Source organism: Podarcis bocagei (assembly GCF_964188305.1).
Source record: "Podarcis bocagei genome assembly, chromosome: 1".
NCBI lineage: Eukaryota > Metazoa > Chordata > Lepidosauria > Squamata > Lacertidae > Podarcis > Podarcis bocagei.
Window position 1 is genome coordinate 11,085,802 of NC_138125.1, and position 15,905 is coordinate 11,101,706.

General features: G+C 43.6%; 1 protein-coding gene across 1 annotated transcript in view; it reads left to right on the forward strand.

The window, feature by feature from the left end:
• Positions 1–15,905, forward strand: part of SYNE2 (spectrin repeat containing nuclear envelope protein 2) — a 229,664-nt gene that overhangs the window by 42,320 nt on the left and 171,439 nt on the right. Inside the window, exons 15-25 of the mRNA XM_081213478.1 lie at positions 1,628–1,724; positions 2,387–2,574; positions 3,742–3,906; positions 5,733–5,855; positions 6,656–6,817; positions 8,329–8,463; positions 9,359–9,514; positions 10,261–10,478; positions 12,480–12,555; positions 14,215–14,306; positions 15,589–15,712. Coding sequence (XP_081069604.1) covers positions 1,628–1,724; positions 2,387–2,574; positions 3,742–3,906; positions 5,733–5,855; positions 6,656–6,817; positions 8,329–8,463; positions 9,359–9,514; positions 10,261–10,478; positions 12,480–12,555; positions 14,215–14,306; positions 15,589–15,712 — 1,536 coding nt within the window. The remainder of the gene's footprint in view (positions 1–1,627; positions 1,725–2,386; positions 2,575–3,741; positions 3,907–5,732; positions 5,856–6,655; positions 6,818–8,328; positions 8,464–9,358; positions 9,515–10,260; positions 10,479–12,479; positions 12,556–14,214; positions 14,307–15,588; positions 15,713–15,905) is intronic.

Sequence of the window (15,905 nt, forward strand, 5' to 3'; positions counted from 1 at the left end):
TTCAGTGTACAGTGGTACCTCTGGTTACGTACTTAATTCATTCCTGAGGTCCATTCTTAACCTGAAGAACCACTTTAGCTAATGGGGCCTCCTGCTGTCGCTGTGCCGCCGGATCACGATTTCTGTTCTCATCCTGAAGCAAGGTTCTTAACCCGAGGTACTGTTTCTGGGTTAGCGGAGTCTGTAACCTGAAGCGTATGTAACCCAAGGTACCACTGTATCTGAAGAAGTGTGCATGCACACGAAAGCTCATACCAATAACAAGCTTAGTTGGTCTCTAAGGTGCTACTGGAAGGAATTTTTTTGTTTCGACTATGGCAGACCAACACGGCTACCTACCTGTAACTAAAATATTTTTACACTTCCTTTTACCTACCTACCTGAAGCAGGGATGGAGAACTTCAGGCCTGGGGGCCAAACGCGCCTGCTTAGGCCTTGCTGTCGGAACCCCTCAAATTTACATCCCAGAGACCTTCCTTACACCCAAGAATTTTTGCCTAGCTGAAATCTGTTCCTGGATTCTGCCTGTTTCTTATTAAGAGAGGGGCGAGCGAGTCTGTGTGTGTGTCAAAACTTGCCTTCCACAGAAAGGTAAAATTTACTTGGTCTGCTGCAGGTGCTTTTGGCTTTGGCCACAGCCATCACTGGCACATGGGCCTCAGGACATTGTCCGGAAGGGAATGTGGCGCTTGGGCTGAGGAAAGGGTTCTCACCTCTGCCTTAGAGCATTAGAAACAGCCGTAGTCTCACAAAGAATGAAGTGACCGCTTCTATCAGTGGTCTAATTTCTAATTTCTAATTTATTATTTGTACCCCGCCCATCTGGCTGGGTTTCCCCAGCCACTCTGGGCGGCTTCCACAGAAACCAAAAAACACTAAAATATCATACATTAAAAGCTTCCCTGAATAGGGCCGCCTTAAGATGTCTTCTGAATGTCAGGTAGTTGTCCATCACCTTGACATCCGATGGGAGGGCATTCCACAGGGTCAGTAGAATCCTGGGAAAACAAGTTTTGTTTTGCTTTTAGCAAGCGTTGAAAGCACATCACTGTTTATATATCGGTCACTGTACCTTTTAGGCAGGAAGCCCACATGACTGACATGTCTGAGGTGGGGTGTAAATGCCACAATCCTTCATGATGATAAGACTCAACCTGACCTTGTAATGCATAAAATAGGTGATTTGATAGAGAAGAGCGAGGGGATGCCAAACCAATACGAAAATATTTTGGTTTCTAGTTGGATTTTCCTTCCAACTAGGAACCAAAATATTCCATTATTCTCTTGTTTTATTTCACCGATTGCCATCGTGGTATATGTACAAATGCAATAGTATCTGTAAAATGTATAACAATCCATATGATAATAATCAACAAACAAAGGTGACAATTAACAGCCAATTCTCCAAACTCGCCCTCTGCATTGCAAAAGCAATTATCCAAAGAAGATGCAGCACAAAATAATTGAGCCAGTAAGGTGCGCTTCAATAATTTTTTTAAAAGCGTTAAAATAATGATTTCTTTATTTTTTAAATCTCAAACTCGATCATCTCCAAATCTCTGTACCAGAAAGCATTTTTCAAATTAATCCATCTTTTTGCTTATTTTTTGTTTGTTTGTGTGGGCAGGGTTTTATTGAAGAAAAAGGATTTCTTAGTCAACTGGAAACCACATTTCGAGTATGCAAAGAGAAACAGAACAAGATCATGACCACTTCTAATCTGGGTAAGACCTCAAAAGCATAAATACGCTTCTATCTAGACTGCTATCATCTTGTATTGTTGAAATCGTAGGCCTAGTGTTCACTGAGAAGATCCTGGCTTTGGCAAGTTGCTCTCTTCCATTTTTAGTTCTCCCATCTGTAAAAAGGGCATAATGGTGACTCACATCGTGGCATTTTGTGATAATGAACCAGGGTCGGAACCAGTCTCGTTGCTCTGCTGTAATTTCTTTTTATTTTAAGATTTTTTTATATATTGCTCTGTTGTAAACCAACACACCTCTCTAAGTAGTTTACATCAGTATAAAATTAAAACTATTATTTAAAAAAACAGCTAAAGACAGGTATTAAAATTATTTAAAAGATGGTTAAAATCAACAATAGCTAAAAAATAAGGCACAAGTTCCTTCTACATGTCTGGATAAGCTTGCCTTAAAAAAAAGAATGTAAGCAATTTCCGAAAAAAAGCACACCAAAGGCCCCTGTCTGATGTCAATAGGCGGGGAGTTCCAAAGTTCCAAAAATTGATTTTGGAACAAATATTATGCAGCAGTTATTATGTGCCAGTTCTGCATATTGAAGCAGTGGAATTGGCATATCTGGGCAAAGGCAGTCCTGCAAGTACTGTAGCGATAGGTAATGACAGCATCGTTATTTAACATTCTAGGAGCTGATCCTGAGGATGCAAGTAAATTATTTAAGATGGTAGAATCTCAGGTTTCCAGATGCAACGAGTACATTGACAACGTGAATGCGACCTTGCGGAAGATTTTGTTGTCCTGGGACACCTATACGGAGAACATCCGCTTGCTGCAGGCTTGGCTGGAAGACACGCGGAAAAAGCACCCTCCGAATGTATGTTTGCATTTCTTCCTGACTCTTTCGGTCGATTGGTTGGGGAAGTATTGTGAGCGCCAGATGTGACGGACAGCCAACTCAACGTTATACGCAGGGGTTTGGTTCAAAGGCTCACATGTATACACAAAAATTGCCTTCTGAGCTGTAGGTGGGAAATGTGTCCAACACTATGGTAGGAAGAGAAAGCCACTCCAAGGTTAGCCAGCTGCATTCTATAAGGTAGCTGGTAAGGGGAAGGCTCACAGGGACGCGGGTGGCACTGTGGCTTAAACCACAGAGCCTAGGACTTGCCGATCAGAAGGTTGGCGGTTCGAATCCCCGCGACGGGGTGAGCTCCCGTTGCTCGGTCCCTGCTCCTGCCAACCTAGCAGTTCGAAAGCACGTCAAAGTGCAAGTAGATAAATAGGTACCACTCTGGTGGGAAGGTAAACAGCGTTTCCATGCGCTGCTCTGGTTCGTCAGATGTGGCTTAGTTATGCTGGCCACATGACCTGGAAGCTGTACGCCAGCTCCCTCGGCCAGTAAAGCGAGATGAGTGTCGCAACCCCAGAGTCGGTCACGACTGGACCTAATGGTCAGGGGTCCCTTTACCTTTACTAAGGGGAAGGCTCAGAGGTCGGAGGAAATCTGGAAGCCACAAGTAGACCTGGCCCCAAAGTGTCTTTCAAGCTCTCTGCCTTTCTTCCCAGGCAAGTCCTGTTTGGTGAACCCTGCAAGGTTCTTTTTCTTCTTTCTTGGGTGATCACTTATAGCCGAGTAAGATTGTCTTTCATAAACATGGTTTTAACAGTGAGTCCGTAAGTGACTATGGAGGCCAATTCTGGATCCACACATCCTTCCACAGTGGGGACATAGGTTTCCAGGCGGGAGTTGATCACGGTGAGGGCACCATTGGCAGGTGGGAGCAGCGGGTATCCTCCCGAGAGATCTCGCGGGCAGTTGGATTGCCTCGTGAGTTCTTGCGAAACCATCTCCGCCACTCCCAAAGATACCATGATGAGCAGGACTTGCCCAGGGAAGACACATGTTTGTGGAAAGGCGGAAGAGAGAGAGGCTGGTATAGGGAGATGTAGCCAAGTGTGTGTGGTTGAAATCACCCACAACAAATGCGAGCGAGATGCGGGCTTATTGTCTTGTGTTGCGTTGTGTTGTGTTGTGTACTAGGTTCCCACAGAAATGTTGGCTGCCTGGAACTCCCGGCACGGATCTGTCAATGAAGCAGGGAACTTTTTGATCGAATCCTGCAACGAGGAAGTGGGTTCAGCCATTTCCAGTGAGCTGAAGAAACTGAACAGAAAATGGGCAAAGCTTATAAAGAAAACACAGTTTGTGAGTTGTCACAGATATTTTTAAAAAGCCTTGTGGAGTTGCTGTTAGCTTTATGGTATCGTTAAGCATAAAAATGCAACATGGAATATTTAGGCTAACAGATTTATTGTAACATAGGTTTTCATGGACCGGAGCACACTTCCTCAGATGCACGAGGTGTTAATCCTTAGCAGATTTTTTTTTGTAAATTAGTAAAGAACCTTGATGTGCACAAAGCTACAGTTTATCTGAGACAGTCGCATGGAAGGTCCAAACTCATACAAGATAAGAACAGTGAATGTTCTTAATATGATAGTTCTTTTTAAGGCAGCCGTGGGGATCCTTTTGCCCTCCAGAAGTTTTGCTGAACTACAACTCCCATCACCTCTGGCCATTGGCCACACTTGTTAGGGCTGATGGGAGTTGTAGTTCAGCAATATCTGGCGGGTTAGAGGTTCCCCACTTCTCCCTTGCTATACTAATTTGACACCAGTTTTGGAGAGAAAACCATGGTCTCCATTAAGACCTAGACAAATAAAACAGAATCAAATGTTCTGATAAAAATTAGGGTGAGACTCAACCTAGGATTTTAATTTTTATCAGAATTAGTGATAACACCAGTCATTAATTGGTGTTTGGGAGAAATTGAATACAGTGGTGCCTCGCAAGACGAAATTAATTCGTTCCGCGAGTTTTTTCGTCTAACGAATTTTTTGTCTTGCGAAGCACGAAATCCCATAGGAATGCATTGAAATTCAATTAATGCGTTCCTATGGTAAAAAAAAGTCCAAACAAAGCCAAATTTGGTACAACAAGAGTTTATTAAGTGCTCTTTAAAGTCACACATACTGTAAAGAGCATTTCAAAAATTGAAGGAACAATAAATTAAGTTTCTAAACATGACAGAAAAACATTTAAAAATCAACAAAAGTGTACAGTACATTTTCTAAGACTCTGGGGGACAACTCGAAGAAGGTTCCTCTTCCACTCTTTGCTTCTTGCTGAAGAACCCCCTCCTCAACTGTTCCCCCAGCCACCCACCACACAGAAATTCAAATCCAGAATTTTGTTTTAAAAACAGCAGAGTGGCCCAATGGTCACAGAAAATCATAAAAATGCAGAAAAAACCACACAAGCTTCCAGATTCTTGCAAACCCCTCCTCAACTGTTCCCCCAGCCACCCACCACACAGAAATTCAAATCCAGAATTTTTTTAAAAAAACAGCAGAGTGGCCCAATGGTCACAGAAAATCATAAAAATGCAGAAAAAAACCACACAAGCTTCCAGATTCTTGCAAACCCCTCCTCAACTGTTCCCCCAGCCACCCACCACACAGAAATTCAAATCCAGAATTATTTTTTTAAAACAGAAGAGTGGCCCAATGGTCACAGAAAATCATATAAATGCAGGAAAAAACCACACAAGCTTCCAGATTCTTGCAACCCCCTCCCCAACACCAAGTCCTTGAATTCCAAACACCCCAACCCAAAATCCAACCCCCCCCCCAAAAAAAAGTTTTAAAAGTTTAAAAGAAGTTTTGGAAAAGCTTCAAAAATCACCAAAGTCTTCAAAAACCTCAAAAAAGGCTACCACACCGCGTTCTATGAGTTGCTCCTCGAAGTCAAGTCGCAACTGTATTAACGGTGTTAAGAAAAAGGAAACAAATTTGCAAGACGTTTTCGTTTTTCGTCTTGCGAAGCAAGCCCATAGGGAAATTCGTCTTGCGGAACGACTCAAAAAACGGAAAACCCTTTCGTCTAGCGAGTTTTCCGTCTTGCGAGGCATTCGTCTTGTGGGGCACCACTGTAATTGGGGGGTTATAACAAATGACGTTTGGTGTCCCTAGGAGATGAGATTGCTGGGAATGCAAGAGGAAGAAGAGGTGAAACTGGCAGCTGGCAGTAATGGAAAAATGGATTCTCCCACAACAGCAGAACCAGAGGACCCTGCAGTGGACAGCTCAGAGGAGGTTCTTAAGAGCCCTTGTTTTTCCAGTTGGTGGTTCAAAAGTCTATGAATGTGCAGTGGCTGTGCACAACGGGAGCGGGAGAGTGGGGTCCCCTCCATCTTCTGGGCAGACCAGTCCTGCTTTTGGGCCCCACAGATACGTTTGCATTGATGCTGCAGTGGCAGACGAGTTTAGGCTTGACCTCTGAAGTTGCTCGTGGCTCCAAGTCATGATTTCTAAACACACCTTTCAAGTTCTTAGGTGTTATGCCAGTCACTAGAGCACATGAGAAGTATGGTTGTGCTCGTGTGCTCTTTGTGGGTTCTCCATAGGGATTTGGTTGGGTACTATGCCAGCATGATGGTCCCTTGGTCTGGACCAGCAGGGCAGGTCTTATGCTCTTATGATAATGCAGTTCAGACCTAAACACATTCAAGTTTCTAAGCCCATTGCGAACCTATGGCCAGTCCATGGATTCCACTAAACCCAGTTTCAGGAGAGGTTCATCAAATCAGTGAGACAGGGGTGTGTGATCCTGAATCCAGGCTGCGCATAGCCTCTATATGCATCTGAACTCAGCCAGCCTTTTTACAGGATGCTGCCCTGTATCCCAATCTATTTTCTTTTTGAAGTGGGTTTGAACCCTTGCAGAGATCACATCAACAGAAGAAGCTTTTGGGCCTTGACTATTGAGGGAGTGAGCAGATCATCGTGCCTTAACTTATCTGGAAAGACAGTTTCCTCAAAAAAACATTTTTTACTGGAAAATGTGAATAAAAGTTCTTGTTATCCTATTTTCCCATCTTTTTTTTATTTCCTAGACTCTTGATGCTGGTTCACTATCTCCGGACGAGTCTTTATCAGAAGAAGAGGTTAAGCTAAATTTTGAAGATGCTCACAAGGAGCTTGAAGCATCTATTTTAAAAGCTATGCAAATCCTTGGCCAAAAGAGCAGGCCCGAGGGACCAGTTTTGAAACATGAGGTGAGGCAAACCGTTACTGATTACTGCATAATTCATCCTGTGTTTAGGGATGGATGGAGACGGATCCTTTCCAGTTCATGTCAGTTTCATGCGTGTTTGTTTATAAGTCTTTTGTGTTCTGTTTCCACATGAATGCATCCGTTGAAAAAAAAATCTGTACAAAATGCTGTATTTAAATATGTATTTTATCTCAACGTACGCATTTCTAAAAGCATTTTGTTCCAAAATACACATTGTTAAAATGCATTTTGGCATGTATCACAAAATTTGGAGAAGGGCAAAATCTGAAAGGGTAATTGCGTTCTGATCCATATCTTAGTCCAGGAGGTGTGAATTTCATAGAATCATAGAGTTGGAAGAGACCACAAGGGCCATCGAGTCCAACCCCCTGCCAAGCAGGAAACACCATCAGAGCACTCCTGACATATGGTTGTCAAGCCTCTGCTTAAAGACCTCCAAAGAAGGAGACTCCACCACACTCCTTGGCAGCAAATTCCACTGTCGAACAGCTCTTACTGTCAGGAAGTTCTTCCTAATGTTTAGGTGGAATCTTCTTTCTTGTGGTTTGGATCCGTTGCTCCGTGTCCGCTTCTCTGGAGCAGCAGAAAACAACCTTTCTCCCTCCTCTATGTGACATCCTTTTATATATTTGAACATGGCTATCATATCACCCCTTAACCTCCTCTTCTCCAGGCTAAACATGCCCAGCTCCCTTAGCCGTTCCTCATAAGGCATCGTTTCCAGGCCTTTGACCATTTTGGTTGCCCTCCTCTGGACACGTTCCAGTTTGTCAGTGTCCTTCTTGAACTGTGGTGCCCAGAACTGGACACAGTACTCCAGGTGAGGTCTGACCAGAGCAGAATACAGTGGCACTATTACTTCCCTTGATCTAGATGCTATACTCCTATTGATGCAGCCCAGAATTGCATTGGCTTTTTTAGCTGCCGCGTCACACTGTTGGCTCATGTCAAGTTTGTGGTCAACCAAGACTCCTAGATCCTTTTCACATGTACTGCTCTCAAGCCAGAATTTGGTTGGTCCAATTAAAAATACAGGCCAGGCAAAATTCTTCTCTAACCCTAGTTGTAGTAGTGATGGCGCCTTCCATGTTAGAGAACTGTAGTAGGAGTTCATTGACTGAATATGCTCTTTGGTGATGTTGGGCTTGAGGAATGGGCCACAAACAGTGGTGCTGGGCAAGATTGGGCTCTTTGTCCCCCAGCGATGGACTCAATGAACTCCTTCAAAATCGGTTCCTTTGCCATTCAATCCCAGCACAGCTCTGTATAGCTCTGTAATACTGCCAGCTTGGAAAGGGGCCCCTTCAAGAGGCCAGGCTACCAGTCCCACCATCTCTGACCATTGGCTATCCAGACGGACTGACAGGTGTTATAGAGCATACCACTTTGGCTCCCCCCGGCATGGCACTCGTCTATTTTTAGACAGGTAGTGTGTTTTTATTATTATTCTATAATCTCAGGCTATATCCCCCTGCCTTCCCCTTCTTGCAGGAAGCTTTTAGCATCTTGGATACCAACATCCTCCGCAAGTTTTTGAGAGCAGCAGAACAATTGAAAGACATTTTGCCCGCTTGTGAAAAGGCAGCGGTGGAGGAAAAGAGCAAAGATGTCCGCGAGAGATGGGAGGTGAGAAAATGTACCTGGGAGACCAAGAGTCCTTTTAATCACAGAGAAGCCACTTGGGGATATTTTTTTGTTAGGTGTGATGCTCTAAAGGCCTTTTTGACAGAGCTGGTGTGATGTGGGAGCTAGTTATCAGCTTGGTCCAGGGAGACCTGGGTTCAAGATTGAGGTTGATTATAAGCCTCACAGGAAAGCCACGGGTGTCGTTGTGTGGACCTCGTAGGCCCGGTCCCACTCTGTCCTCCATGCACTGGCTAAATGTGCACTGGACTTTTCTGAGTCTTTGTATTCTCAGTCCTATCTGTCCTCTAGGACTGAGAGATTAGAGAGCCAGTCTGGTGATTAAACTGTTGGACTTGGGAGACCAGGGTTCAGTTCCCCACTTGGCCAGGAAGCTCACTGGGTGACCTTTAGGCCTCTCAGCCTAAACTACCTCACAGGGATTAAGTGAGTAGGGGGAAACCATGCATGCCAGTGTGGCGTAGTGGTTAAGAGCAATAGGCTCGTAATCTGGTGAACCAGGTTCGCTTCCTCACTCCTCCACATGCAGCTGCTGGGTGACCTTGGGCCAGTCACACTTCTCTGAAGTCTCTCAGCCCCACTCACCTCATAGAGTGTTTGTTGTGGGGGAGGAAGGGAAAGGAGAATGTTGGCTGCTTTGAGACTCCTTCGGGTAGTGATAAAGCGGGATATCAAATCCAAACACTTCTTCTTCTTCTTTTTCTTGATCTCCTCGGGGGAGGAAAGCTGGGATATAAAAACAATAAATTGGCTTCCCTGGAAGATGGTTAGGGTAGAACCTGTCTTGTCTCCACCATATCCTCTCCGAAATACCCCTCTTAACCTGCTTGTTTTGTTTGTTACCGTCGTTTCTGAACATGTATCCCATATTCTGCAGGCTGTTCGCTGTGAAATCGTGTCCTATGTTGAATTAAAAATGGAAATCGAACGAGGGAAGCTGAACAATGCCTTTTCAAAACTCAATAAGCAAATAAATAAAGAAAGGAAGCTGCTCAAGGCGGGAAAGACGAAGGGGCTCATTGCAGAACATGAGGTATTGCATAAAACCAATACAGTTGTACCTTGGATCTCGAACGCCTTGGCTCCCAAACAAATCGGCTCCTGAACGGTCAAAACCCGGAATGAGTGTTCCGGTTTTTGAACAATTTTTGGAAGCCGAATGTCCGATGGGGCTTCCGATTGGCTGCAGGAGCTTCCTGCATCCAGTCAGCAGCCACACTTTGGTTTTCAAAATAAAAAAAATTCCTTCCAGTAGCACCTTAAAGACCACACGAAAGCTCATACCAAGAACTAACTTAGTTGGTCTTTAAGGTGCTACTGGAAGGAATTTTTTTATTTTGACTATGGCAGACCAACACGGCTACCTATCCACTACTGGAACTTTGGTTTTCGAATGCTTTGGAAGTCAAACAGACTTCCGGAACAGATTCTTTTCGACTTCCAAGGTACGACTATATTATTCTCTCTTTGATTCTCAAGATGTGGGTTACCTTAAGAAACTGCTGCAGGCAGTTTTGTTTTGTTCTAGTGCTTATAGCCCTCCCTTCTCTGAATGGTCCCAGGGTGGGTTACAGAAATGTCACCATCAGAACAAGTCACAGAATCATGAAACGAAAGCACAAAACAGCTTAGGGGAAAGTGACAGAGGCAAGTTGAAGCAGTGTGTATTAATGCAGGGAGAGGGTAGGCACCCACCCAATCAATCAAAAGTCTGAGTAAAGAAGCGTGTCTTGACAAATCATCGAAAAGTGTGATTTTTGTATTCCTCTATCTGTTTAGGCGATATTTTCTCAGCAAGGTGTCCTGGGCGAGCTACACACTTCCTTGCAAGCCCTGAAAGCCATGAGCAAGAACATGACGGAGGAAGAAAAGCAGGCTGAGAAAAAGACCCCGGTTGTAGAATATGAGCGGAAGAAGGAAGAGATTCAGAGGCAGGCTTTGGCTGTTCACAGCGAGCTGTTGTCTATGGCAGCCGATAGCTATTCACCCAAGAGAGGGTGGGTATTTTTTTTCAATTTTTTCAATTGATTTTCCAGAATTTTTAAACATACATACATACATACATCTTAACTGTACTTAATCCAATCTATGTAACATTGTTAAGTGACTTCCTCAAATCCCCCTAGCTGAATTTCAGTGTATTTCATTGTAACATTTTTCCAAAACCAATTTTCTCATAAAATTAATCACTTAACATCTTTCAACCTTTTCATTTTAACTTTAAAGATATTATTCTCTAACATCACATATTTAAATCCTAGGCCTATCTGGTATTTGCGAGTTTTTCCAATTAAGTTATCTTAGCATATTTAGCTAAATAGTCTTTGAATTTCATCCATTACTCCTGGTACTCCTTCTCCTTCTGGTCCCGGACTCTTCTGGTCAGGTAGGCTAGCTCCGAAAAGACCATCATCTTCATCTGCCATTCCTCCACTGTTGGGACTTCTTGTGTTTTCCAATTCTTAGCTAACAAAATTCTAGCTGCAGTTGTGGCATACTAGAGAGGGTGGGTGTTGCCCATGGGCGCTTTGGTACTGCTTGATGGGGGCTTCCCAGATGATTGTGTTCAGTTGCAAACACATAACAGGTGATCCACAGAAGGCAGGTCCTTCTTCGCTTTTATATGCATTATCCTTCATGACGCCCGGGGTCCAGCAGCAGTCAAGACCCTGGGTGGGTCAGAGGCTGCAGACTTTCCAGCAAAGGAGCTAGACCAGCTGAGGCCAACGAACACGAGTCCCAGGAAAAATCTCCTGGATCTGTAGAGTCAGAGCATGGATCCTCAGGGCACCTTACGCTGAGCCCCAGGAACCAAATGCCCCCACCAGGAGCTCACCAAGGAATAGAGGAGGAGTGCTGATCTGGAGATGAGCGGGTTCAAGAATCTATAGAGGGTGGAGCCTGAGAGAGAAAGAGGCTGAGAGCAGGAGCTTAAGAAGTCTGCTTCCACTCTTCATAGGAGCAAGTTGCTCATTGGGAGCTCTCCAGGGTCCTGCAACTTCTGACCCGTCTTATTCCCCCCCAAAACCAACAACAGCTGTTGGGTGGAAGAACCAGATGTAATTTCGCAGTGGAAGTTAATCTTTTTGGGTGTATGAACAAGTATGTCAAATTTTAATTTGCAGGTGGGCGCAGGGAATTAATAATAATAATAATAATAATAATAATAATAATAATAATAATAATAATAAATTTTATTTATATTCCGCCCTCCCCAGCCGAAGCTGGGCTCAGGGTGGCTAACAACAATAAAACAGTATAAAAGTATAGCAAAAAAAAACACTCTAAAATCATTCATTATAAAATTAATTAATTCAGGCCACTGGCAACCATTGGGCCAGAGCTCCGCAAAGATTGCCGAGGGAGGGAGTCAGGCTGTGCCCTAACCAAAGGCCTGGTGGAACAGCTCTGTCTTGCAGGCCCTGCGGAAAGATGTCAAGTCCCACAGGGCCCTGGTCTCTTGTGACAGAGCGTTCCACCAGATCGGAGCCACAGCCGAAAAAGCCCTGGCTCTGGTTGAGGCCAGCTGTTCAGCAACCGCTCTCTCAATCACCTTACCCAGGAACAGAAGATTCGAAACCGGGCGGTAATTGGATAGATCTAAATTATACTTTGGCTGCAGGACTTTGGGAAACTCCGCATTCCATTTTCAGTGATCGTGCGTGTGGACCGTATTATATATCAAATATTTTATTCTTAGCACCCTATACTCAAAGCAAATTTTCTGCTCTTTGGGCAACTGTATTTTTCATGTAGCTGTGTTTTTATACATTGATTTAAAAATGTAATTCAGAGTTTATTGTTTTCAGCGCATTGAAGCCTGGCCTGTAAACCATTGATGAACATAATAATTGAAAAAACGCATGGTCATTTCATAGAATCATAGAATTGTAGAGTTGGAATGGATCCCAAAGGCCATCTATCTAGTCCAACCCCTTGCAATACAGGAATTGCTTTGTTTTGCATGTTGTGTTGATGTTGTTGTTATTTTAATCCAGAGAGTTTGCCCTTGCTTCTGCCAATGGAGAGAAGACATCATTTCTTAATCCTGGCAATGGGTTTTCAACTGAAAGGGTAAGACGTTTGGATATGCTCCTAGAGTTTCCTTAGGGATGCTTCCCATGAGACACTTTGCTCCCAATGAATCAGAGTAGGTTCAGCAATGCAAGCATGAATTCCCAGAGTATCAGTGACACTCTAGTTCTTATTTATACTTTCGTGGGGAGACCACCTACTGCTGAAGAAAGTTCAAATGTTGAATAAGGTAAAGGTAAAGGGACCCCTGACCATTAGGTCCAGTCGTGGCCGACTCTGGGGTTGTGGCACTCATCTCGCTTTACTGGCTGAGGGAGCCGGCGTACAACTTCTGGGTCGTGTGGCCAGCATGACTAAGCCACTTCTGGCGAACCAGACCAGCGCACGGAAATGCCGTTTACCTTCCCGCCGGAGTGGTACCTATTTATCTACTTGCACTTTGACGTGCATTCGAACTGCTAGGTTGGCAGGAGCAGGGACCGAGCAACAGGAGCTCACCCCATTGCGGGGATTCGAACCGCCGACCTTCTGATTGGCGTGTGCCATTAGGAATTCTGCCCCCCCTAAACTTGGGTGACCTGTTCTTCCCAGTGATTTCCCCATGTTGGCTCTAGTCCTGCTTTCCTATATCTTCATATATGCATTTGTTTGAAGCATTTTTAAACTGGCCTTAGCAGTGTGGAACCTTGTTGGCCTTCAACTCTCATCAGCCCCAGCCAATATGCCGTGGTGAGGGATGATGGGAGTTGTTCTCCAACAACATGTGGAGGGCTGGCAGTTTCCCATTCCCTAACCTGCAGTATACTACTGTCATATGTGCATGTATTGTGAGTTAGAGCTGAACTAAAAAAAGTTCTCAGGTGATAACTTTTTACCAGATTTTTTTAGGTGGGAGAAAAGGAGAAGAACCATTGGATTGAAATAATGTTATAACTATAATTGATTTTAGAATGGTGTACTGAATCTGATTTTTAGATGTTATAAACTGTTTTTTTTTTTTTAGAATGCCTTAACAATTTTAGAGCATTTTTGCTTTGTTTCTAAATTGTGCATCTGTTTGTTGCCCTGGACTCCTTGGAGAGGAAATGCAGGGTATAAATTTAATTAATAATTAAAAAAAAAAAAAAACCCTATTCAAAATTCAGGGGCTTTTCTATGGTGACACAACAGTCCTCGCCCCTCAATACCACCCCCAAATTGTATTTTTAGCTTCACCGCTTCTTCTGGTAACCCTTTCCTTTCCTTTTGCCCCTAACAATCCAATGCAATTCCTGGGCATTCTGGGCAGAAAAAATGGCTGCAACCATTATTATTATTATTATTATTATTATTATTATTATTATTATTATTATTATTATTAAAGATGCCCACTGCTCATGTGTACAACAGCTTCTTCATGCATACAGAGCTTCCCTCTGCATTAAAACTAATGGGAAAACTTCCATGTTCAAGAGCACAATTGGTGCATGTAGGGGACTCTGAATAGGGAACTGGAAGTGTATGGCAGAAATTTTCCATATGTCTTAAAAACTTCTTGCGTTTATTGAGGTTATGTTTTTAAATAGAGCCTCTAGTATCATGAAAGTTTTGTCTCTCCTCCCCCTTCCCCCTGACCTGGGAAAAAGCTCTAATAAAATTACATGTATGTTTGTAATTTGCTATTATGGATTGAAACTGAGATTTTGATGTTTTGTCCAGGGTCCAGGAGACGTGGAACTAGAAAAGAAACTTCAGAGTGCAGAGAAGTTTGGAAAACACGGAGACTTGTCTCTGAAGGAATTACAAAAGAGGTACTGCCCAATATAGAATGTGGAAGCAGCAATGAATAAATTTATACCAAAAGTATCAGGAGCAAAGCTGCATCATCGCCACAGTAGCTCAAGGACCGTCTCTTTCCATATGAACTATCTGGAGCCTGAGATCATCTTCTGAGACCCTTCTTCATGTGCCTCCTCCTCGAGAGGGTGGCAACACAAGGACAGGGCCTTCTCTGCAGTGGCTCCCTGTCTGTGGAATGCTCTCTCTAAGGAAGTTCACCTGGTGCCTTCATTATACCCCTTTAGGCACCAGGCAAAAACATTCCTTTTTAACCAGGCCTTTGGTTGATCTGATCTGATCAACATCCTATGTGGCTTTTTTTTAGGGGGGGGGTGTTATTGGGTTGTTGCTTTTATTTTGATTATATATATTGTGGTTTTTACATTGATCTTTTCTGTGAACCACCCTGAAACCTCTGGGTTTAGGGCGGCATATAAATTCAATAAATCATCACCATGGCAAATTTGTATTTTCCTAATCAATGAAACAAAATTGGCGTTCAGTATCGTCTTAATTTGACTTTTTGGTTCACGGCTTGCTTGTGTTTTGAAATGAGTAAAAAAAAAAAAAAAAGGAAGAATCACATGAAAAGTGCATTCTTCTTATGCCCCGCAAGACGAATGCCTCGCAAGACAGAAAACTCGCTAGACGAAAGAGTTTTCCGTTTTGGAGGTGCTTCGCAAAACGAATTTCCTATGGGCTTGCTTCGCAAGACGACAATGTCTTGCGAGTTCCTGCTGATTTTTTCCCCTTTTCCCTCCCTTTTTCTAAGCCGCTAAGCCGCTTATCAGCTGATCCGATCAGCAGATAAGCCGCTAATAGCGCTAATAGCGCTAATTCGCTAATCCTTCAATGGGCTTGCTTCGCAAGACGAAAAAACCGCTAGACGAAGAGAATCACAGAACGGATTCTTTTCGTCTTGCGAGGCACCACTGTATATTGTTGAGCCTATTTTGCCCAGGAAAAAGAGGTGGATGGTCTAATCAATGGGTAGCCAACATGGTGCCCTCTAGCTTGTACAACAAAGCCCATCAGCTCCAGCCAGCATGATGTATGTTTTAGTTACTGGTGATGTTTTAGTCTGCTCTGTATTTTCCATTGCTTTTGTCATTTGCAGAGTTATATTGTTATAATTTTATCATTGTGCGTTATATTTTTATGTGTTGCACCCTGCTCTGGTATCTGCCTAGACGAAGGGTGGGTTATGAATATTCCTCGTGGCTGATGATAATAATAGTTGTTGTTTTTCTCTAGCTACCACACAGAAAGACATAATCTGAAGCTTTGCTTAAACACCATCAGAGAAAAAACAGCATCTGCTTTTACTGGCGGTGTGAAAGATATTTTCAGCCTTCAGAATAAGCTGCAAGAGTTGGAGGTAAATAGCAAAATCCTACTGTGTATTAAGGCTGATATCTGAATAACCAGAACCTATGCAGTGCTGCATTCAGGCATCACCTGAGCCCTTATATCCTAGCTTGATCACCGAGATCATCCAGAGGGGCTGCTGTGGTCTAAACCACAGAGCCTAGGGCTTGCCGATCAGAAGGTCGGCAGTTCGAATCCCCGTG